General features: G+C 43.1%; 1 protein-coding gene across 3 annotated transcripts; it reads left to right on the top strand.

Annotated features, from left to right (window-relative positions):
- Nucleotides 1-792: 792 nt before the first annotated feature.
- Nucleotides 793-14,675, top strand: INS (insulin). Of its 3 annotated transcripts, none has more exons than XM_061613086.1 (3): nt 794-968; nt 12,992-13,195; nt 14,450-14,675. In XM_061613086.1, the coding sequence occupies exons 2-3, from the start codon at nt 13,009-13,011 to the stop codon at nt 14,584-14,586; spliced, it is 324 nt and encodes a 107-aa protein (XP_061469070.1). In that variant the 5' UTR covers nt 794-968; nt 12,992-13,008; the 3' UTR covers nt 14,587-14,675. The 3 variants fall into 3 exon arrangements, 2 of the variants coding, with proteins under 2 accessions (XP_061469070.1, XP_061469071.1); XM_061613087.1 differs by lacking the exon at nt 794-968 and adding an exon at nt 11,251-11,333; XR_009760927.1 differs by lacking the exon at nt 12,992-13,195 and having other exon boundaries at nt 793-968; nt 14,450-14,538.
- Nucleotides 14,676-25,051: the final 10,376 nt, after the last annotated feature.

The following is a 25,051-nucleotide window of genomic DNA, read 5'->3' as shown; positions in this document are numbered from 1 at the left end:
CTACATCATGGCTCCTCAAAACATTGGCAATTTGCTTTGCAAAGGTTTCATCCTCATCTTCTCCTTGATTGGGTGGTCGGTAGTAGATTCCAACTACCATGTTCCTTTTATTCCTTGCCCCATTTATTTTAATCCAGATACTCTCTGTTGAGGTACCAAGCTCATCCTCCTGTATTTCTGTGGAGGGATATACTGTTTATTTTTAACATATAGCACGACTCCGCCTCCCTTTCTATTCCTTCTGTTCCTTTTGAACAAATTATATCCTTCAATCGCTGTATTCCAGTCATGGGAGTCATCCCACCAAGTTTCAGTTATACCTATCAAGTCATATTTATACTCCTGTATTAAGAGCTCCAGTTCATCCTGTTTGTTTTCCATACTCTGGGAACGATGTATACAGACATCGAAGACCATGTGATTTACAGCCTGGGTTCCTTCTTACATTTTTGTGACTATTACTGGGCCCCATTAGATTGGTTCCCTCAGTTCCTCATACTGTGCATAAGCCTTTGTTAGACATTACTGCCAAGTTTATGTCTTTCTCCCCCTTAGGATTCAGTTTATAGCTCTCTTCATGAAGTTCTCCATGTTGTGGCCAAACACATTCTTCCCAGTCCTTGTGAGGTGCAACCCATCACTTGCAAGCAGTCCATCTTCCAGGAAGCATAGCCCGTGGTCCCAGAATCCAAATCTCATGTCAGCACCACCTTTGTAGCCAGTCATTCACCTGGAGGATTTTTCTTTCCCTTTCCACTCCTCTTCTAAGTACCAGCAGGATGGATGAGAAAACTATCTGGGCCTCAAAGTCCTTGAGTTTCCTTCCCAGAGCTTCAAAGTCTCACATGAATTCTTCGTAGCTCTGCTTGGCAGTATCATTTGTCTCCACATGGAAGAAAGGGATATCTGTCAGTGGGCTTTATGAGTGATGGCAACCCTTCTGTCACATCTCTAAGACAGCATACCTGGTGAGTCCATGGATTTTCTAGGCAAAAGTGGGTTTCAATCAAGGGAGTCTCCCACTACTTTCACTTCTTCCTGTCGTGGGGCATGGGTTCATTGCTGCTGGATTAAGGCAAAGCCTGTTTTTCCTAAATGAAGGAATTCACACTTTGTAAACTGGCCACCCTTTGAACTTTGCCACCTTCCAGGATTTTTTCCAACCCCTTTTCCTATCTCCCTGGGTCACCCCCTTCTCCTACCACACATATGTAGGATGTTAGAAAAAAAGATAAGTTTTAGTTCATTCAGTCAGTTGTTCATCATCATCACCATCATAATTATCCTGTAATGTAAGGAACTTCCTTTGCTGAGTTTCCCTTCTTGGCTGCCATACTAATGCTGCAATCCTATTCACACTTACCTTGGAGTAAGTCTGACTGAACGCAATGGAAATTACTCTGAGTAGAAATGTATTGGATTGCAGCCTAAGACTCAGAGTAACTCCATTTGGGCAGAGCTTGTGAGTTTAGCAGGAAACGTAAGCTTGGAAATTCCTGCTCCTAACCTCTGGTGTTGGCTGCACCGCACACACTTTCTCAGGGATATTCATTTGCATTTCACCTTACCATGCACAATCTATCTACCTACCTACCTACCTACCTACCTACCTATTTTCCTCCTCCTCCTCCCCTACTCCTGGCTTTGGGCTGGTATAAAACCACACATTTTTTTTCTGTTAGGTTGAAAATGAGATCCTTCTTAATGCCTTCTCCTACAACAACAGGTGTCCCTAGGAACCAACCAGCATGAAAAGGGAGTGTGTTAGCTACTGAAAAGAGTCATCTCAGTGGCTGACTCACCTCCTTTCACTCTGATTAGCTCCAATCAGCAGGAAAGGACGAGGAAGCATGTTAGAAGACTCTTCTCTAACACACTGCCCTTTCATGCCTATTGACTCATGGACCCTGTTGGCTCCCCAAAAAGTAAGGGGTCTAAGACTCCCTAAGATGCTGGATGACTACACCCCTGGGCAGAACACAAATGGGGAGAGTCCTATTGCACTCATGTCCTGCTTGTGGGCTTCCCATAAGCATCTGGGAAACCATTGTGGGAAAAGAATGTTGGATTAGATAGGCCTTTGGTCTGATCCAACAAGACTAATCTCATGTTCTTATGTAAGAAAAAATGCATTGACTCTCTCTTATGTATAAACTTCCCAGGTCCCTAGTTTTTGCCTGGAGACTCCAGGTTCATGTGGTCACCTCCGGGACTCTGGGTGAATCACCCCAGTCTCTGAACTCTCAGGTTTCATTTTTTTTAAAAGTAAATTTCTAGGTGGTGTGCTTCATGAAATATACACCAAAACATCCCCCCCACACCTGTTATCACCTTTGGATGGTACATCAGCTATGACCATTCCTGGACATGCATTGGCTTGGCTACTATGATCCATGCACTGATAACATCAAGAATGGGTTATTTTAATGTGCTATATGTCAGACTGCCCTTCAGTTTGGTTTGGAAGCTGCAGCTGGTGCAGAATCATCATGATATGGCTTCATATCATGCACTTACAAGGCCTGGGCTGAAAGGCCTGCACTGGCTGCCAGGTAGCTACTGAGCCAAGTTTAAGGTTTTAGTATTGGCTTATGAAGTCCTGAATAGCTTGGAACCAGGTTGCCTGAGATATCTTCCCCTGTATGGCCAGGTCTAGTCTCTGTGATCTGTTGGGGAGGCCCTGTTAAACATACCACAGACTACAGATGTCTACCTCGTACTGGCTTGGGAAAGGGCTTTTCCCGGTGACAGCTGCCTTTGGAATGATCTCCCCTTAGAAATCAGATGGGCATCAACTGTGGGGTGCCAACAATTAAAAATGTGCCTGTTTACCCAAGGGTTTCCCCTAATAGTAGCTCTTGGCATTTCTGGCTACTGTAATTGATTTTGATGTTTTTCTTGCTGCTTCATCCACATGTTTTTTGTTGCTGTATTTTATTATTTTCATACTCCCTTGTGAACTGCCTTGACATTTATTTATTTTTGAATGGAAGTGGTATATACATTGTTTTAATACATCAATCACCACCCGAAACCCGGGAGATTTGCTGCTGGTACTGAGCTAGATGGACCAGTGGTCTGACTTGGTATACAGTATGACGTGCTCTTCCAAGGTTCTTAAGGAACTAAAAACTGACCATATATGCTGTCAACTCTTTAGGAAAAACTCAAATGAGACAACAAGGAATGAGGGTGGGTGTCCCTGCAATAGGGATGTTGGTCTCCTTCCAGTCTATTTGGTGCACTCTGTTCTGTTGCTTTGGCAGGCTGAGAGGTGAAACTTTCCATAATCAATAGATAATCATCTCAGTATTCCTTGACTACATAAACTAATTTGAGGTTCTTTTTTCTCTTTTCTTTTCTTCCCCCCCCCCCGTTATTGTTGACTATGAACAATAACCTCTAAACTCTTCATAACTCCTTACTTGGCAACTTGGCATTATGTAAACAACTCTTAAGGGAAATGTTATTGAATTGGGTTATTTACTGATGCTGTCACATAAACTTTATGTCATAAAGGGTGTTTAGCTTTGCTGTCCATGCAGCCATAATCCATTATGAATTTCTGGAGGAAAACCTGGTTAGCTAAAAGGGAAGTCTATTTATGTGCTTGGTGGTGTAAACTGTCTGGATAAAACAACAACATTTAATCCCACACACTTTTCTTCTTTTGTTTTTGTTTGAGGTAGGCTTCTTAAAATGCACTTTGATTTCAATTCCTTTTTGTATTTGGATACTGTAAAGGCTTTTGGACAAAACAACTGAACTTATGGTTCATATTATATGATGGTTCATATTAAATTTCAAGCTCTCTTTCACAACCATGTGCTCTGGAAACAATTGTAAAAATATGACTGCTACTCTGCAGCAAAATATTTCAGGGCATTGTTGTTGTGTTGTACCCACCAAGTGAGATCCAGAGTAGGGTCAGACAATTTGTTGGTGGACAAACAAGGAACAAAAGCAAACTCTATTCTACTTCTTTTCAGGTTTACAAAAATGAAGTGAACAATATAATTATTAACATCCCTTGTGGCAGTTTGGCAGTGGCAGTGTGTCTTAATGTGCATTCCTCCCAAATTATTTTAATTTTGGATATTTTTTTTAACCTGCCCTACATCAATTTATTTAAAGCATTTTCACTCCACTCTTCAGCTGGGAAAAAAGGCTTCTGGAGTAGCTTTTAAATGTCAATAATATGACAAAGATATGGACTGGGCAATAAGGATGGAGATAAAATAATATGCACTGTAGGCAGTAGAGACTGGTGGCTCTGATGTCAGTGGGGCTGTGAATCTGCTCTGAGTTTTAGTCTGAACTTTCAAGGAGCTATTCAAGATGTTCAGCACCTTGGACAGCTCCTTGAAAGCTTGGACTAAAATCTGGAGCAGATTCACTTCCCCACTGACATTGGGACCACCAGTCTCCACCCACTGCAGTTAGTGTTGCTAACTATCAACCCAGAAATTGCCGTCCTGGGCTCCTGCTAGGAGGAAGAGTGGGATATAAATCAAATAATAAATAAATAAATAAATAAATTGTGTCTGGCTCTTTAAAAGCTCTAAAATACTGAGACAGGATGCAGCCTGCTGCAAATCCTATCTGGTCTCCTTGCCCACCTTTCCTTCTTGCCTCATATGGGCAATATTGGAAATGTGGCAAGAGCAACACATGTTTGATTCTCTTTGCATTCTTAAGGGGAGATAGAGAGGGTCCTCCAGCTGGCTAGACTGCCTGTCCTTACCTGTGTTCCTCTACCTGTCTTCCTTCCATTATAAATGGATACATTCAGGGAGCTGGCATCACTTCCATCCTCTCCTTCCTTTCTTCTTCTTGGATCAGCCAAGGTAGAGGAGACATCTTTTTGTCTCTCTTCCCTGAAGCATGAGGGCAATGTCCAAACTAGAGCCTTTCCTATCAAGCATGTATTTCTTGTAATAAAGTAGTTTTTTTCTTATTTTGAAACCAAGTCTAAGTCTCAGTGATTGACAGCAAGGTAAAAATTTGCTTTCTCTCAGATAAACCACACACACTCACACTGCACAGAACCTTGAGCAAGATACACTCAGCTAAAATCTGCTAAATTTTTACATTACTCCAACAGGTTCTGGGCACCAGAACAAGCTAATCTGTGCTACCATGAACTGAATACTGTGCGATGTTACAAAGGAGACTTAGGAAAGCTTAACATAGGAAAGACAGAAAGATTGCTGATGAATCAATATCCTTCCGAACTGCCATGGGAAAACTGGATGCAACCAATTGCTGTGAATGCTGTGAAGCATTCAAGTTAAGACGTATCTACAAGGGGAAGGATTGTGCAGACTTATTAGTTAAGAGAAATCTGCAGCCCAAAACCACACACGCTCACACTACACAGAACCCTGAGCAAGGTACACTTGGCTAAACTCTGCTAAGTTTTACCAAAGCTCCAACAGGCAGAACCAAAGTCTTTCTTGCTTCAGCAAGCAGGAGGTGGCGATAGAGACACTGGTGGTGCAGGAGACACAGAAGCTGTGGCCTGTGTTATGGCTTTGGAGCTTTCAAAGGGATAGATTGGTTGACAGCTTATAACCCTAAATGTAGGGTATCTTACTGAGATAGAAACATGCAAAAACACCCCAACATTGCTTAATGCAGCCCACTTAAAGCCAGCAAAATAAGAAGGCCTTCCAGTTTGGCCTGGGTTTGATGAGGTCTAAATTGCACCCAATATCTTGTTATGCATATGGACAGTAATTCAGCGGTGAGCTGCATGTGTCCCAATATGTATATTTACCTAAGAAGCAGGCTTTTACCCTGCATTGAAATCACTGAGACTTAAGGCTTAGTAAAATAAGAAAAAGCTACCTTATTTATAAAAATATATAATAGGTAGGAAAGGCATACCTAGTTCTAATGAACTGACTAAATTGGAGGCGCAATGCCCAGACTTGGGTATTGCCCTCATAGCTCAGGAGAGAGAGCAAAAGACAGAGATGTCTCCTCTCTCCTCAGACAGTCGAAGAAGAAGAAGAAGACAAAGGAAGGAGGGGCAGGTCAGCTTCCCTGAGCATATCAGTTTACAATAGAAGGAAGTTAGGTAGAGAAGAGCACAGGTAAACGTAGGCAAGCCTAGCCAGCTGAAGGACCCTAACTCTATCTTCCTTTTGGAATACAAACAAAAGAACCCAAAGAGGAGTTGCTCTTGCCCCACTTACAACACCCCTTCTCAATGAGTGTTTGGTTCAGCCCACGAGGTTCATCTTGTCTTGCAGCCTGCAGTATCTGACTTTGCCCAATGCCTTCATCAGAGTGTCTGCGGTCATGTCTTCTGTTGGACAATGCTCTATCTTGAGCAATCCTCTGCAGTAGGTATCTCTAATGAAATGGTGATTCACGTCTACGTGCTTGGTTCATGAACTCACCCCTTCTGACTCCATGAGTCTGATGCATCCTTGGTTGTCTTCATGCATCATGACAGGCCCAGGTATAGATATGCCTAAATCTTTGAACAGTTCAGAAGCTGACACATACTCTGCTTCTGTGGAAGAGTGTGCTACAGTCTCTTGTTTCTTACTTGCCCAGCTAATTTACTGAATCTCCACAGTAGAAGATGTTTCCAGATTTTTGATTTGTAGTGTCTTCAGTCCAACCAGCATCTGCATATACCACTAGTTTGGGAACTCGGGAAGCCGCTAACTTCAGTTTCATGATTGCAGTGCCCTTCAGATATCTTGCCACTCTCTTGATTGCTTCCCAGTCCTACTTCGTTGGCGAGCTAGTTTTTCTGCACAGGTATCCCACTGCTAGCATCACATCTGGCATGATAACAGTGCTGATATACAGAAGTTTCCCTATGGCTTGTCTGTAGCTCTCATGGTCTTCCTGTGGTTGTTTGTTGTGGTCCGGTTTCAGATATCCTGCTTCCACTGGAGTAGGTGCAGGATGTGCATCCTTCAGTCCTAGACTCTCGAGAAGATATTGGATCTTTTGTCTTTGACTCAGCAAGAAGGATCCATCATCTTTTCTTTCAATTTGCATTCTGAGGTAGTGGGTAACATCACCTAGGACTTCACTTCAACCTCCATGGTGAGATGATTCACTAGTTGTTGTTTGTCCAGTAGGTCTTGATTAGCCAACAGTAGATCATCCATATACTCAGTAGGTCTGTTGTTCCTGAATCTGCTGTACAGGCATGGCTCTGTTATGTCTTGTACAAAGCCTTCTTTCAAGAACATTTTGCTCAGTTTCTCATTCCAGGCTCTGGCAGCCTAAGTCCATAGATGAATTTTTTAAGTTTACACATTACAGTTTCTTTTCCTGGAACTTCAAACCCTGGTGATTGTTGCATCTAGGTTTTCACTGCTATTTCTCCATGCAAGAATGCTGTTTTTATATCCATGTGCTCCACCTGCATTTTCTTGTTAGCAGCAACACTCAGAAGAGTTCTGATGGTCGTGTGTTTGACTACAGGAGCAAATGTTTGATAGTAGTCCATAATTTTGAGAGTATCCTTTGGCTACTAGTCTTGACTTGTATCTCAACATTTCCTTCAGCATCCATTTTTTTCTTGAATATCCACTTGCAGCCTATAGCTTTTCTTCCTTGAGGAAGCTTGGTCAGTGTCCAAGTTTTTTCCTGTGTAGGGCTTCCAGCTCTTCCTTGGCTGCCTGCCTTCACCTCTCAGCTTCAGCTTTGGGTAAGGCTTCAATCTCTTTCCATGTCTCTGGCTCTGGAAGTTCATCTCTCACGAGCTAAGCAAGTCTTTCTGGTGGTACACCTTTGTTGGTGCATTCAGAGCATCAGGGTGCTGGTGCTTCAGCTGCCTCTTCTTGCTCTGATGCCTTTTGGTATAATAATTAGCATTTATATACATTTTTATAGTGCTCCAAGTGATCCACAGACATTATCTCAGTAACCCTTATGTGCAACTTGGTACATTGCTCTATAAGTGGGCTCTTGCCCATGAAAGCTTATGTCACAATAAATGGTTTAGATCCATACTAAGGTGATACCTAATTGTAGCAGCCATTCCACCAGCAAGAGCCTCATTCTTGTAGTATAACAGCTGAATCCAAAGATGTGGCACAACTCCAATGCAACTACTGTTATTATGCTTAGCTATGTTTAAACTTGTGTAACCACCTGCACAACCACATCAGCTCTCAAACTTCACTTTATGCTGGATCTCACCTTACATTAGTAGAACTTAATTCTCATTTATGTTTGTTTTCTTGCCTGAGAAAAACATGGCGTACATGTGCAACAAGTGGAAGCTCCTGGCTCTTTTGGAAGAAAAAGTGAGAGGCCTGAAACGGCAGGTGGCCACACTGAAGATGAAGAGGTGGAAGAACAACAGCATGTGGTAGCAGAAAAGGAGACTGCTTTGGAGAGGAACAACGAAGTGGAGGAAACTCCGTGGGAAAGGGTGACAAATCAGAAGAGCTAGAAGACACCCTTCACCAGTGGAACTATGGAACTGCTTTCAACCACTCGAGGATGAGACTGGAGGACAGCCTGTGGTGGAAGAATTACAGGAGAGCCCATGCGACAACAAGAAGCTCAATCAAGCAGGGGCAATGAAACCACACCCCACAACAAGAAGAGAAGAGTACTAGTAGTGGGAGACTCCCTACTGCTTGAGATTGAAACCCAAGTATGCAGAGAAGATCCGTGGACTCGCCAGGTATACCGTCTACCAGGAGGATGGATTAGAGATGTTACAGAAGGGTTGCAATCACTCATCAAGCCCACCTACAGGTATCCCTTTCTCCTCATCCATGTGGGAACAAATGATACTGCCAAATGGAGCTATGAAGAAATCACATCAGTCTTTGAAGCTCTGAGAAGGAAACTCAAGGATTTGGGGCCCAGATACTTTTTTCATCCATCCTTCCAGTACTTAGGAGTAAGAAAAATACTCCGTGTGAATGAATGACTGCGAAGGTGGTGCCGACGTGAGAGATTTGGATTCTGGGACCACAGGCTATGCTTCCTGGAAGCAGGGGTGTCACTAGGGCAGTGCAGCGGGTGCGGGCCACACCGAGTGACACCACGAGACAGGGCTGACACCCAGAGCCGCCCCCCACCCTAGGCACCACCGCCGGGAAGTGGCAGGCGGAGAGCTGCCCTGCCTGCACGCTAACAACACGTGGAACTAAGGCGGCGCGGCGCGCGGCCCTCTACCTCATCTCCTTTGCCTTTGCCACTCCGTGCGCCCTGCGTGCTCTCTATTCGCCACGCTGTTGCTGCTGCAAGCGGGATCCTCCTTTATGGATGCTCATGACAGCGAGGGAGGCAGCTACTGGCGGCAGCAGGAGCGGGGGCTGAAGCCTGCCTGTCTGCAGGGGAGTTTGCACGGGGGAGACTCTCTCCTGCAGGACCCCCCCCTTCTTGTTCGTGCCTCCTGGCCTGTAAGGAAGCTTCGCTCGCTAAGCAGCCACTCTCTTTCCCTCGCTTTCCCTTTGATCGCCTCCTCCTGAGGAGGGTAACAAGCCAGCGCCAGGCCCCTCCCCTCCTCCTGCTCCGCCTTTACTCCCCACCCTATTTGGTGGTGTTTTTTGTTGCCTGCACTTGTTGCATGGGGCAAGAAAGCCAAAACACACACCTAGATCTTGGACTATAACCAAAATTGAAAAAAACAAAGCAAAATGTAAGGATGAGAAATCAGGTTGGTTGGACAATGTTGAAAGTTTAATTGGTGGTTATCTGCATCTTCAATTGATGCAAAAATTGTCCTCAGTTGGTTCAAGTACAATATAGATGATACATTCGGGGGAGTTTTACGTTGCTGGAATTATTAAAGATTTTTTATTATATTGAACACTCACATTTTTCTTATTTTTTAATATATGTGTGTTTAATGGCTTCAGATGGAAACTGCACACACACACCCCAACAACGTATAAACGTTTGAATTCCAAGGCACGTTTTAAAGGGTGGTGGTGGAATCTGATAGATTTTTAAGAAAACTTCATGAGCTGGTGATGAAGTAAACTCTTGCTTACCATTATGGTTCATTGGCACAGTCACAATTAATATTTTAGTCTTTAGGTTGTTCACGCTCTGGTAACTTCTAGACTGGATTACTGTAATGTGCTCTACGTAGGGCTGCCCTTGAAGACTGTTCGGAAACTTCAGCTAGTGCAAAATGCGGCAGCCAAGCTGTTGACGAGGACCAATCGGTCTGCGCATATAACACCTGTCCTGGCTCTCAATTCTCTCTGATTGTTTTATGTATCACCATGAAGATTTAGAGGGTTGTTAAGCAAGCGTTTCTGAGTTCAGGACTATAAGTTTTGTGAAGTTTTGTTTTGAAATGAGCTTATGGGAAGCATTGGAATGGCATGGGGGTATTTTCAATTTAACATTGCGGAATGTGGAAAATCCATGCTGACTGTAGTATACAGCCACTCTTGTGGCTGTATAATTATTATCCCTTTGTACCAATCAGATGACTTACTTGCAAAACATAAAAAGGAGAAGATTATACCCATTTCTCATTTTTCATTCATGCACTTGTTTTGGGTTTAGAGAATTGACATCCTTGCATGGCTTTTAAATACATAAATCTGGCATCTCTGAAACTTTTAGTTGTAAATGGGTGTCCACAGTCCCTGGGGGGAAAAACACAAGAGTTCTTCTATTTGCGCCACATGAAATGAAATGTATAATGATATTGTTACAAATTTGCAACTTGGTAGTTCAGAGGTAGCATTGCACCATGCTCCCCATATAAATTTTCCGTATCTCTGTTTCTGTACATATTCTTCAAACAAGCAGAGAATGTGATCTCAGCTACCCTTTGCTATAATGAAGTGTTTTCTTTCCTCTTTAACAGCTGGCTGTAGCAGTGTCTCCTCAACAGCTTTGTCTCATCATTAGTTCCCCAGCAGGGGTGAAATTAGCCTAACATGTTAACATGTTTATTTTTCCTTAATTCTGCACTTCAGAAACAGCTGACACCTTAGTGGCCAGCCCGATCCCAGCACTGCCTATTGCTCAGCATTAGTGCAGTTGTAGAGCTTTAATAGCCCCATTATCTTGACTAGTAAAAGGGTCACAGTAAGTCAAAACAGGGACTCTGTGAAACAAACACAGGCTGCTGAGGTAATGAGATGGAAAGTACAAATGGTTAAGACTTGTTGATTATATCCACACTTGGCTTAATGTGCTCAGCCAGCAAAAATATGGGTAAGGACAATGTTGAGAAGGTGGAGCTTTGACCAAATCTTATGCCATTGGAACAAGCCAAAGGGTTATAAATATTGAAAGGAGATGAGGTGGAAGTCACTTATTTCCTTTAGCCTCTGAGCAACCTTCAAATCTTCCACTAGTCTCATCTTGGTTAGGTAAGTCTGTGGTCTCTACCATTTCTTACTTGCTGTGGTGCAGCACATAGAGTGTTAGGTTTAAACTTGGTTGTTCAAAGCTCTGCCGGGTGTTGTACTCAAGGGGTGGTCATAGGCATGTCTTGAAAGTTGACTTCAGAAATTCCAATGAAGCACTGCCAGACAATGCATAGTCACACTTCTGTTGTAGCTTCTGAAACTATTGTTGGCATATCCTGCTGCTGGATAAATGAAAGAGACTTCAAAGCATTTTAACCCTTAAAAAGCGGCTGTATCAATTATAAGTAACATTTGGAGACACACACACCATAACTGCTATCGGCTGACAACCATCATAGATTTGCTGGTGCACATGTACAGGAGAGCTTTCCTGCCACTAGTTGTGGGGAAGGGAAAGAGAACTCTGCTGACTCAGTTGAAACATTTCCTCCCTTGACTACAAATAGGAGCTCTTACAACTGCAGAGCTCTGCTTAGGATTGCAACCTTACAAGCTAGACGTGCATCTGAAGGAAGTGCTATCCATAATTACTAGAGGGGGTCCCATTCTATTAGCAAAGAGGATTGAGGTCAATGCTCACTAATTACTAATAGAATGGGACTTCCACTCTCGTCCTTATCTATAGATGACCTGTGCTATGCATGCCTAACTCTTTAGGCTTCAACCCTAAACACTTTACTTGGGATTGGAGTAAGACCCATTAAACACTTCAAGCAAACATGCACAGTTAGGTTGATATTGTATTGCAATAATATATAAGAACTTTCACATGTTGTGTGACAGCAAACCTGTGCTTACTATCGTGTGTACATGTGTAATTTCTTACATTTATACTCCACCTTTCTCTCATCAAGGAACCCAAGGCAGCATACATGTGGTTTCCAAGTGGTCTCCCATCCACGCACTGACCAGGCCCAGACCTGCTTAGCAGCAGCAAGGTGAAGGCCTCATGTGCTTTCAGACCATAGCCTTGCCAATGCCAGTCTCAGCTCCCTACCATGCATACAGTCTGTTTGTCAAGCATCCCTGTTAAATGTTTAGACATACATGTAAAATGTATGTACGTGTACAAAAAATGACATGTGAAATAGCCTTAAAGTGTTATCGCCATAAGATTTTTGTAATTGAAAGGAGAATAGAGAAGAACAACTTTAAAGAATTTTTAAGATTCAGAGTAATTTTTATTTTTATTATTTAGCAAAGCTTATGCTACTTAATAAAAAAGTGGTTTACATAAAATGGTATAAAATAGGAGAAAAAAATAGATTTAAAACAGTAGACATAATGAAATTATAAAAATATAGATAAAATCAACAGTTTTAAAAACCAAATGTACATATTAAAATCACATGTCTGGGTAGGCTGGCCTAAACAAAGTTTTTAGCAGGCATCAAAAATTGTGCAAAGAAGGTACCTGCCTAACATTAATAGGCAGGGAGCTCCAGAGAATACCAGCTGCTACACTAAAAGAACAATTTCTTGCAAGTGTAGAACCAACATTATATGGTGCTTGTAAAAGTGCCAGTTCTGCAGATCAAAGCAGTCAAGTGGGCACATATGGGGTAATGATTTTCAGCTTCAGAATGACGGCAATCTACTGGCAACTTCCTTTCTCTCCTCTCTAACCCCATTTTTCCACTCCACCCTCTCTTTTCAAGGTCTTGCCTATTTCACCATGACTCTTTGGATCAGATCTCTGCCTCTCCTAGTGCTGCTTGCCATTTTGGCTCCTCCTGCTAGTTATGCCAATCCCAATCAGCATCTATGTGGCTCCCATCTAGTGGAAGCACTCTACCTCGTATGTGGAGAGCGGGGCTTCTACTATACTCCTAAAACACGGCGCAGCATTGAACAGCCCCTAGGTAATTTTTCCAACTTCCTCAAGAGTGCCTGTCGTGAAGAGTTTGATCCTATGACTTCTTCACTAAGTCATAACTTCAGATGTAGAGGAACCTTATGTTAAGGGGGGGGGATCCAGTATTTATGTCAAGGATGCCATTCCTGGGTGTACAACTCCAGCATGGTGAGTTCACCAGTGCTTAAGAAATAATTTAAAGGGAACAAGGTTTTAAAAGATATACCTCTCAACCTAGTCACACACTAAACACAGGGGTTGCCAATGTGGTGCTCTTGGGTGCAATTGTGCCCTTCAAGTCTCCCCTTGGTGACCACAAAGCCTCTGAGTCCCCCTCTCACTCACTACCCTCTTGGGCTGACACTGTTTCCCACTTCCTCTTTCAGCTTGATGTGCTTTTCAAAGCTCAGACCATGGACTGCTGGGCTATGGTTCCCATAATTCCTGACTATTGGCCTTGGTGGCTGGGGCTGATGGGACTTGCAGTCTAGCAACATCTGGGAATCTAATGTTTGGGAAAGGCTGCTATGGCACAAGGAGGAGGAGCACATTCAGAAGAAAGTGATGCACAGAGGGAATATTGGGTGTTGCTATTTATGGGAATTTATTGGTGGTTCATCTTGTTCCAAAGGCTCATCACCAGAGCTTGGAAAAGTTACTTTTTTTAAACTACAACTCTCATCAGCCCCAGCCAGCATGGCCACTGGATTGGGCTGATGGGAGCTGTAGTTCAAAAAAGTAACTTTTCCAAGCTCTGGTAATAACATATACTGTTTAATTTCAGTTAACTGGCTCAAAGAAAGGGCAGAGACTAGGGCCACAGTTCAGGGCAGCCATAAAAGAGATGGGTTAGAAGTGAACATGAAGCCAGAAGTGTTCTGAAAATATATACTGCAGCAGATTACATGGCAGAATGGGCATCCCCCCCCTTCTCCATCTGAAACTGACTTGCCTCTTCCCCGGAGAGACTGGTTAAAAAAACCCTGTCAAAACACTTCTGGGTACATATGTTCTCCATGCTTCACACAAATGCTGTCTGAAATTGTGCCAACCCTTAAAACCCTCCTGATTTAAACTTACCACCGCTACCTTGACCTCAAAGCTAACTCAAAGGTGGGTGGGTGGGGGTGTCATATAATATTTTCTGAACAACGGTTGAAGCAAGATAGGAAATCCAAACTTTCTGGCTGATTTATATAAACACACTGTACAGAGTACATTTCAAAGCAGCATTAAATTGGGCATTCTCTTTATCTGACAGCAAATGGGCCTTTACAGAATGAAGTGGAAGCACTGCCATTCCAACCACAGGACTTTCAGAGGGCAAAGAGAGGAATCGTGGAGCAATGTTGTGAAAACACCTGCTCCCTCAATGAGCTAGAGAACTACTGCAACTAGAAGAGGAAGACCTTCTCATGTCTGGGGCAAGAGAAAAGCACTTTGCTATTGCACCTTTAAAGTAACTGAATAAAAATCCTGTGATTCTACTTAAGCAGCTTCTGTAGTGATTATATATAACAACGGTGGGGAGCCTTTTTTCAGCTCAAGGGCCACATTCCTCCTTAGGCAACTTTTCAAGGGCCACATGCCAGTGGTGAAGCCAGAGGCAACAGTGGGTGGGTCAACGGATGTAACTCTTTTTGTACAGTATCCATGCAGCATTCCATCCAGGCAAAAGTCAGGGGTTTCTACACCCCTTTCCCAAACACACATCTCTCCATTCATACAGGCAACAGGCATGATCACAGTTCAAGCAAAAGCAGGCTGGAGCCCAAGGGCCCAGTCATGCCTGGCGCCAGCCCTGAGGGCCAATCCACCCTGTCCTGAAGATGGAACCACTCACCATGCCCTGGATCCATCCCTGAAGTTATTTGGGGGCAGGGCAAAGGGCTTTTAAAAATTAAATACATGGTCGGGAGAGGGGAAGAAGGAGATACTACGTCTCCTTCTCCCCCCCCCCCCATGAGCAGGCGGATGCAACCAGCATCTAGCAGGATGGAATCGTTCTGCCTACTGGTAAGCAGGACAATGCCATCCTGCGTGTTGCCAGTTGCTGTTCCTTCATGAGCAGCTTCTCTGAATGCAGAGGAGCCACACGTAAACAAGCAGCAACCGGCATCACACAGGATGAATTCTCCTGCTCATCAGCTGATAAGCCATGGGATTCCTACTGCGGGGTGCTGCTTGCTAAGGGGATTTGGAGCAAGGGGCTTGAGGAGGCCTGATGGAAAGGAGTGTTGGAATAGGCAAATGTTGCATGTTCACTTTAAGGGATATTTGGGGAATATCCCATGCACCTGTTTTACCATGATGTAACTTCCTAGTGGGTGGGGTTAGTTACCTGGTTTCCAGAGCTTGGAAAAGTTACTTTTTTGAACTACAACTTCCATCAGTCCAGTCCAGTGGCCATGCTGGCTAGGGCTGATGGGAGTTGTAGTTCAAAAAAGTAACTTTTCCAAGCTCTGCTGGTTTCCTCCTCCTTTGTCCTGGGGGATTTCTTGCATATTCTCCATTGCTGATCTATACACCATTGAGAGAGGCCGCATGGCAAATGATGCTCTCTGCTGACAGCATCAATACCAAAACACTAAAGATGGACTGAATACCTTCTATTTTCTTTCATCTAAGCTACAGCCTATGTTTCTAACATACGAAGAGGTTGTGAGTAAATGTATTTTATCTTTTACCTAAGAAGATTGTGTCTGTTGTTATTGATATAGAGAAAGGTGGGGCTGGTTACATTCTCACTCTGCTGCTTATGTTTTTATATCTCTGCTAACAAATAGGACCAACCAAATTACTTCCTATTTCTCTCTGGTATTCTTATAATACCGAACAGATTATGTGGCCCAGAAATAGTTGAGAATTAAACCAGATTTTTTGGGTTTTATTTTAAGTATTTTTGTGTGTTTTGTTTCCCCTTTTGCACTATATCAGGCACTAGTTTTAAAAGAGACTATTTTGCTGCTGTTACTTCCTTGAGTTGTTTAGCATAACAAACGCTCTTCTCAAGACCAGGAAGAATGTATCAGCAAAGCAATAGAGGTTTTTCAAGAAAAATGCCTGAACTATCTGCTGTTAACTTTGACCAGTGGAAAAGTAGAATCAGAATTATCCTAGCGGCAGAGAAAATTCTGTGCTGTATTGAAAATCCTAAACCAGGAGGGAATGATCAAGAAGCAAGTGTTTGGGAAGACAAAGATTCTCTTGCAAAAGCTATAATATTTGAAGCGCTGCAGGATGATCAGCTTGTTTATGTGAATGAATGTAAAACTGCCAGACAGATGCTGGACAAGCTTCAAATAGCATTTGGATTTCAAAGCTTTAGATGCCAAACCATGTTGATTAAACAGATAATGAATTTAAAACTACAGTCAAAGGAAAATTGTGAAAAACATATCACTTCTTTGTTGCTTATTTTCCACAAATTGAAATTGTCTGGACTTGATTTTAATCATCAACAGAAATTGGGCTTCCTAATGGGATCTCTTGGAAAGAAATTTGATCCTTTTATTTCTCTTTTAAACCACAATCCTGAGATTCAGTTTGAACAAGCCCTTGCGAAACTAAGAGAGGAATGTGTGATTCAAAGAGACTCAAATGAATGGATCAAATTACATGGCTAGCAGAGATAAAGAGAAGGGGAAAGCCCCTTCCAAGAGCCAATCACAATGCTGTTTTTCATGTGGGAGGCGTGATCACCTGGCTAGGGACTGTGACTCACCCAAAAGTTCAACAGCCAATGGTAGCTCTCCAAGTTTTAAACAAAAGAGAACAAAGGCAGCATGCTTTCTCAAAGGAAAAGCAGGGATCTCAGAGAGGAAGAAATTTCCTTTTAATGCATAAAGGTTTTGTGGCAAATAATTATAAGCAAAAATCAAACAATTGGATTTTAGACAGTGGATGTACAAACCACAGTTGCTATAATGAAGATTTATTTGATGAACTAAACAGTGATACTGAAGGAAGAATCCAGACTGCCAATGGTCAATATATGAACATTAATGGATCTGGATCCATTGCTCTTAGGTGCAAGGTATCCGATCAAACCATAGTAAATGTAGCAGATCATGTTTTATATGTCCTGGATTTAAACTGCAATATGCTTAGCATTTCAGCTTTAGATAAGAAAGGATTTGCAATACATTTCCAGGATGGAAAGTGTACAGTGACCAAAGGTGATGAATTGCTTGCACTAGCTTATGAAAATGATGGTGTTTATGAACTGAGTCTTACAGCTGAACAAGCAAACACAGCCATGGTGGACAAGGAATAGACCAGCCTAGAACTTTGGCACAGGCGACTGGGACACCGTGATCCAAAGGCGATCCTACAGCTACAAAATCAGAACCTTGCCACAGGTATCAAGGTAAACCAACAGAACCATGATAAATCAAGCAGGTGCGTAAATTGCATTGAGGAAAAGGGTGTTAGGGCCTCATTTCCACCAAGGACTGAAAAGAGAAGCACCAAGGTGCTAGATCTCATACACAGTGACCTCTGTGGACCATTTAATGTACCCTCACTTGGGCAAAATTGATATGTTCTAATTTTTGTGGATGATTTTTCAAGGTACTGTGTGACTTACTTATTGAAAGACAAGAGTCAAACGCATGAGATGCTGAAGAAATACATCTCTATGGTGTCCACAAAATTTGAAAGGAAGCCGAAAGCTCGACAAAGTGACAACGGTGGTGAGTTTATATCGCACCAAACACAGAGTTTCCTGGAGGAACAAGGCATTTTGCACAGGAGGACTGTCAGTCATACTCCAGAGCAGAATGGGATTTCTGAAAGGAGACTTAGATCTCTTCTGGAAATGACAAAATGCATGCTTGCTGACGCTGATCTACCCAAAAGGCTGTGGGGTGATGCGATCATTGCCGCAACATATATCCAGAACAGATTGCCAACCAAGGGCACCACACACACCCCATTCCAATTGTGGCATGGCAGGATTCCAAACCTGGCACATATCAGAGTGTTTGGAAGCATTGCTTTTGCCTACATAGCAAAACAAAAGAGGCAGAAACTAGATGCTAGAACAGAACAGACTATTTTGATAGGATCTGCTCCTGGTAGCAAAGGCTACAGAGTTATGAACCTAAAGACAGGTGAAGTCAGCACAAGACACGTTGTCTACTTTGATGAACTAAGCAGAGCTGACAAAAGAGGGACTGTGCTAGATTTCTCAGAAGAACAAGGACACCACGTCCAATCTCTTATAGATATGCCAGTACCCACATACGAAATACCAGTGACATCACAGATATCTGCACAACCTGACCCAAGCCTTGAACAAGAGGAAGAGGCAGAGATTGCAGAAAGTGATGATGAGGCTGAGAGAGGTACAGACGCAGATGAGAATGATGAGATGACTGGACTGGAAGATGCTGCAGAGCCAGACCAGATCCCAGAACAAGCTCCCAGATCCTCATCGCGAACCAACAAAGGTGTACCACTTCTATGCCTGTCCTACCTCACAAAGTTGGTGCTACCCAGAGAACCATCGACTTGGGAGGAGATCAAGCAGATGCCAGCATCCGAGGGGGCTCAGTGGAGAAAAGCCACTCAAGAGGAGATGGATGCACTGCACAAGAATAAGACTTGGACCCTGACAGAACTTCCACCAGGCAAGAAAGCCATAGGATGCAGATGGGTATTCAAGGTGAAACAAGATGCAGGAGCAGAAATTGAACGCTACAAGGCAAGACTAGTTGCCAAAGGTTTCCTGCAGAAATAGTGAGAGGACTATGATGCTACTTTTGCTCCTGTTGTCTGACACAGTGCAATAAGAATGCTACTAAGTCTGGCAGCCTCCAAACAGATGCATGTCAGACACCTCGATGTCAAGACTGCCTTTCGGCATGGAGAAATAACAGAGGAGTTGTACATGCAGCAACCTCCAGGTTTCGTGAACCAGAAGCAAGCACATCTTGTATGCAAACTTAAAAAGGGCCTGTATGGACTCAAGCAAGCTGCAAGAGCCTGGAATGAGAAACTGGATAAAATGCTCAAGGAGCTAGGCTTCAAGCAAGGTGAGGTAGACCAATGTCTGTACACCAGAAGCAAAGATGGACACTTGACATATATTCTGATTTATGTCGATGACTTGATCATGGTGACTCAAAGAGATCAAGACTACAGAGAAGTTGTACATCATTTGAACAAAGAAGTTGAAATCAAAGAGCTAGGCACTGCAACATACTACCTAGGCATCCAGATTGAAAGGGAAGCAGATGGCTCCTACCTACTCAACCAAAAACAAAAGATTGTTGATCTTTTAGAGACTCTAGAACTTAAGGATGCCTATCCTGTAGCAACGCCTATGGCAACAGACTTTCTTAAAGACAATGATGTAGGTGAACCTCTACCAAATAACAAGTATAGAACAGCAATAGGGAAGCTTTGTACTTGACCACAAACACCAGACCTGACATAGCAAATGCAGTAGGGATCCTATGTAGGAAAACTAGCACACCCACACAAAAGGACAGGATTGCTGTCAAAAGGGTGGCTAGATACTTGAAAGGAACTATGGACTTTAAGCTGAGATTGCCAGCTAATAGTGATCCAAAGCTTGTGTGTTACACTGATGCTGACTGGGCTGGAGATAGCTCAGACTCCAAGTCAACTAGTGGCTTTCTGTTTACATATGGAGATGGACCTATCTCCTGGGCTAGTCACAAGCAAGACATAATAGCATTTTCTTCCACAGAATCTGAGTATATAGCTGCTGCAGAAGCCTGCAAAGAAGCCATTTGGCTCAACAAACTACTAAAGGACCTTGGAATAATGGTGCAGAGACCTAACCAGATGATGGAAGACAACCAAAGTTGTATTAGACTTTCTCAGACTGAGAGAATCACTCCACGTACTAAACATATAGCTATAAAATACCATATTGTACGTGAGCTGACAGAGAAAGGATTCATTAAGATGAACAACTGTCTAACTGCAGAGATGACAGCTGACATCTTGACAAAGCCATTACCAAGAGACTGTTTCCAGAGACTTAGTGTCAAAATGGGCTTGTCAGATTAATGCATGCAAATTTGAGGAGGAGTGTTGGAATAGGCAAATGTTGCATGTTCACTTTAAGGGATATTTGGGGAATATCCCATGTACCTGTTTTACCATGATGTAACTTCCTAGTGGGTGGGGTTAGTTACCTGGTTTCCTCCTCCTTTGTCCTGGGGGATTTCTTGCATATTCTCCATTGCTGATCTATACACCATTGAGAGAGGCCGCATGGCAAATGATGCTCTCTGTTGAGAGCATCAATACCAAAACACTAAAGATGGACTGAATACCTTCTATTTTCTTTCATCTAAGCTACAGCCTGTTTCTAACATATGAAGAGGTTGTGAGTAAATGTATTTTATCTTTTACCTAAGAAGATTGTGTCTGTTGTTATTTATATAGAGAAAGGTGGGGCTGGTTACATTCTCACTCTGCTGCTTGTATTTTTATATCTCTGCTAAGAAATAGGACCAACCAAATTAGTTCCTATTTCTCTCTGGTATTTTTATAATACCGAACAAGGAGGAGAGGTTGCACAGGAAAGGCACCTACCTTCCATGAAGAAGCGCCCCCTTTTCAAAGTTTCTCTTCCATTCTGCACACACCTGCCTCTTCTTTCTGCCCTATACCCTGACCCTGATAGCCCCATATCACACTGGGTTGCCATACCCAACCTGTAGAGATCTGGGACTATCTCAGCCTGACTCAGCTGAGGCCCAAATGCCTCTGAAGAGGCTCAATTTGGCTTGGGCTTCAGCCAAGTACAGAGCACAGCCCTATCAAAACACCTGGATTCTAAGTTTAGGAGAACACAACTACTCCAATCAATGTGTTATAGGAGCTACAATGTGCATTTGGATCTCCCCTGCCTGCAAGAACTTCCCCATTCATTTCAGTGAAGGGACTTGATCTGCTAGCTTAAAAATGCCTGTGAGGATTAGATCTTTTCATTCAAATGAATGGGGAAATCTCGACACATAAGAAGCACACAGAACTTCATATCAGAGCACTGGACAAGAATGTTTAGAGTGAAAAGCAGAGCACCAGCTCTAAGGGAAGAGGAGTGAAGGGGAAGAAAGAAATGTTTCTGGAAATGTGTGTTTTGCAAAGATATAAATAGATGGAATTTCTGCAAAGGGTTGTCCTTCTTGGTTTCCATAAACCATGTCAAGATTTTAAAAACCCAACACTTAAAAAAAAGAGGGGGACAAAACTAAACCCAGCGATATGCAATAAATGTTTTGCTTTTTTGTAACATCAAGGCTTAACAAGAGTTTTTCAGTTGGCTATATTTTAGTGGAAGATACCTCTCCTATAGTCTATTTGCTTAAGAATGTCATTACATGGGGGGGGCAGGCCTCATCTCCATGGAAACACAGAGGAGGAGGAGCAAAGTGGGGATGTGGCCTCTGAACTATGTCTGTGCATATCTCAACGATACTGAGATCCTCTTCTGCCCTGGCAAAGCAATGAGGAGAGAGAGGGACAGTAAGAGGGCGAAAGAGGTGGTTTAAAATAATAGGAGAGGTTTGAACAGATTGGAAAGAAAAGTTTTTTAAAAAATAACAAAAAGAAATAGATATGTACAACACAGAAACTAACACTAAAATGTTAACATGGGTACGACAGACCCTTTCCCAACTCCCTTCTTGCTGTATTTAAACCCTTCCCATTGTTTAAACCCAACACTTTTCCCTCTCACATTCCTTCACCCATGTTTTATTCATACTTCTCCCATTGTTTAAAATGGGGTGTGTGTGCAAAGGGGGCTGCACAATAGGAAGGGAAGGAGGCATGGAAATGGGGGTCTGTGTGGAAGGGAGAGTTGAGAAAAGGAGGGAGGAAAAGGTTGAAGTGGAAAACTGGGTGTGTGTGTGTGCAAAGGGGGTCTGCAGAATAGGAGAGAGGAGGAGGCAAGGGCAAGTTGAAAAAATGAGAGGAAGAGGGAAGAAAAAGGGGTGAAGGTGAAAATGGGGGCAAAGGGGTTACCAAAAAGGAAGGAGTAGGAGGCATGGGAATGGGGGTGAATATAAAAAGGTACAAAAGGGGCTGAAGAATAGTGGAGACTTCATAATTGGGCAGAAGGTGAAGTTCACAAATACACTAGGGGCTGCGCACCTGCTCACTCCTCTTGCCAAGCCCCACCACTTCTGCCAAGGTAACCCCTAGAGCTGCTTGGTAGTCGCAATGTGTGGGAAGAGGTAGAGGTTACCATGTGGGTTGTGTGCAAGGAGGGGTTGTAGAAACCCCTCTGCAACCCCCATGGGGCATAGGGATGAAAGTGAAAGCAGGGGCAAAGTGGGGCTGTAGAATAAAAGAGAAAAGAGGCTTCAGAAGGGGTTGGGAAGATGAAAAGAGAGCTTAGTAGTTGTATGGGGACGGAGCAACTCTTAGGGGGTTACCATGGCAGAAGTGGTGGGAGTTGGCAAGCAGAGTGAGCGGGGGCCCAGCCCCAGTGTATTTGTGGACCTCAGTGCTTTGCCAGCATAATCCCCTGTAAAATGAACAGGCCCTATATAACAGGAGAGTGAATTCAGAATCAGAGACCAAATGGCTTTAATTTCAAGCATACTCTAGATGCTATTCTGCTGTTTGTTACCATTTTGTGTACATGAGCATTTTGTAAGCTCTTTTGAGAGCTACATGGAACTTGTTCAAATATGGAATCACTGCATGTAGCTGAAAACAGAGGGAACAGCAATATCTTCAATTTCCATAAGCAGACCTCATTGCTCTGCAATCTAGAGATTCCCTGTTATTGATTGAGGGGAGAAATTAGCCATAACAATTTGCCCACAAACAATTTGAACATTTTTGTAGGTGCTCTTCCCACCCCCTCATTTTTTGTTTGCTTTTCACTAGAGGAAAATATCATAGGTTAAAACAGCTACCCCTCTGGAAGTTCTAAAATCCACATTACAAAATATCTTTGTTAGGCCAACCAAGATGTCACAATATGGCATGCAAACTATTGTGCTCTCCAGGCCACTATTTTTCTGCACACTGTTTTGCTTTGCCTAATAAAGGTATTGTCCTAATATGGAGAGCTGGGATTTTACTTATGTGCTAACACAGCTACCTTTTGTTTTTGTGTCCTTTGAAAATTGTTAGCACTGGATATATTGGATAGACAGAGATGATTGTGTTAGAACTACCCTTGTAATTATGGTGCTTTTGTAAAAAGAGGGTGCTTTTAACATTGCTTTATTGATTTTTCACAATAGAAAATAAATGAATAGCTCCCCTGCTCTCCTTACAAATGATTATAATTATAATTGCCCTTCATTTCTTCTCGGTACTTTTCATTTATAATGTCTATACCATATACTTAAAGCACATGGCTTCCCCCAAAGAATCCTGGAAATCATAGTTTACACCTTACTGAGCTACAATTCCCAGCACCCTTAACAAACTACATTTCCCAGGATTCTGTGCTTTAAATGTATTTTGTGGATGTGAACTCCCTCTGCTTTGTCAGGTAAATTGGGGCAGAGCCTTCACAAGATTCTGAACCCCCCAAAACCTCCAAAGCCATAGGCCATTCTTTCTCTGACACCCAATGTGATATTAATACATTTCAACTGACAGAGGCCTAGATGCTTTTATCCTTTGTCTTCTCAGAGGAAAATTGTTAAAATAACTAAGCATCGTTACAGAAGGTTTAGTTAGGGAGGAAGTAGAGAAAATGCTCATTCATTTCCTCCTCCCCCTTCTTTTCTCTGAGTAGCTAATAGACTCATCCCCACATCAAAAGAATCAGAAAATAAACAGAGAGGAGGGCAGGCATGTGAACACTCCCCCAGCCAATCAGAATCATGCATTCTTCCTATGGGCGTTGGCTGTTCTTTCCAAGTTTGCGCTGCTGCATCAGTCCCTTCCCTCACTTTCAGAACACGCTGCGCACACTTGTAGCTAAGCAAAAAAAAAAAAAAGGGTGTGGCAGCAGCCATTTTTTTTACTTGTTTTGTGTGTATGAGGAAAGGAGAGGAACTGAGACAACTTGGGTTTACTTGGATAAGGAAGTAAGCCCTTGTTTTTATTGTAAAAAACTTGGATGTAGTTGGTGAGACAATGGTGGCTACTAAATTTACCGGCAGCAGATCTTTCCTCCTTGGCTAAGTTAGGGTTTGAGAGAAAAAGAGAGGCGGGGCTGTTTGTTTGCATTGGCGGAAGTGCTTGCTTTGGCGCCTTCTTGAGGTCTGGGGGCTGTAAGGCAAGGCTGGGGAGGAGTAGGTGTGTGTTCATTGTCCTGCGCGGCCTCTCCTGTGTAGAGCTCATACAGCTCCTTGGTATACTCCAGAGCTGAGAGCGATGAAACAAGATAGGAGGCGGCTTGAGCAGAGATGGAGATGAACTCCCGACGAATGCAGCTATGCGCTGGTTTGTGCTTCTACTAAGCTGTATGTAGGAGCAGTGAGGGTGGCGAAAAGACAACATTTCGCTGCCACTGTTAAGGCATCTCTCTCCCGCCCAGCGGAGCTCTTCAGAGTTGTCCGAGGATTACTCCATCCAGGCCTACAGGACATAGTAGATACATTGGTGGACCGCTGTAATGAGTTTGCTCAGCACTTCCAGCATAAGATCTTATGCATTCGCCGGGACTTAGACTCCCATTTTATAGCAGTTGATCCTAGTGAGGTGTCCGGAGCACAGTCTTGTCATGTTTTATTGGATGAGTTTCAGTTGGTTCAGCTCGAGGACGTGGACAAGGTGCTTGGACAGGTATGTGCAACCACGTCGGTACTGGATCCTTGCCCCTCTTGGCTAATAAAAACTAGCAGGGATGGAACAGTTGGCTGGGCCAGGGAAGTGATAAATGCCTCTTTACAAGAGGAAGTGG

The sequence above is a fragment of the Rhineura floridana genome, chromosome 2, assembly GCF_030035675.1.
Source record: "Rhineura floridana isolate rRhiFlo1 chromosome 2, rRhiFlo1.hap2, whole genome shotgun sequence".
Taxonomy (NCBI): domain Eukaryota; kingdom Metazoa; phylum Chordata; class Lepidosauria; order Squamata; family Rhineuridae; genus Rhineura; species Rhineura floridana.
Note: the sequence above shows the minus strand (reverse complement) of the source record. Positions and strands in the feature narration are given on the sequence as shown.

Coding starts and splice junctions, on each gene's coding strand:
- INS (XM_061613086.1), top strand. CDS start 13,009: ATGACTCTTTGGATCAGATCTCTGCCTCTCCTAGTGCTGCTTGCCATT. Junction 13,196..14,449: donor CAGCATTGAACAGCCCCTAG/GTAATTTTTCCA, acceptor TTTATCTGACAG/CAAATGGGCCTTTACAGAAT.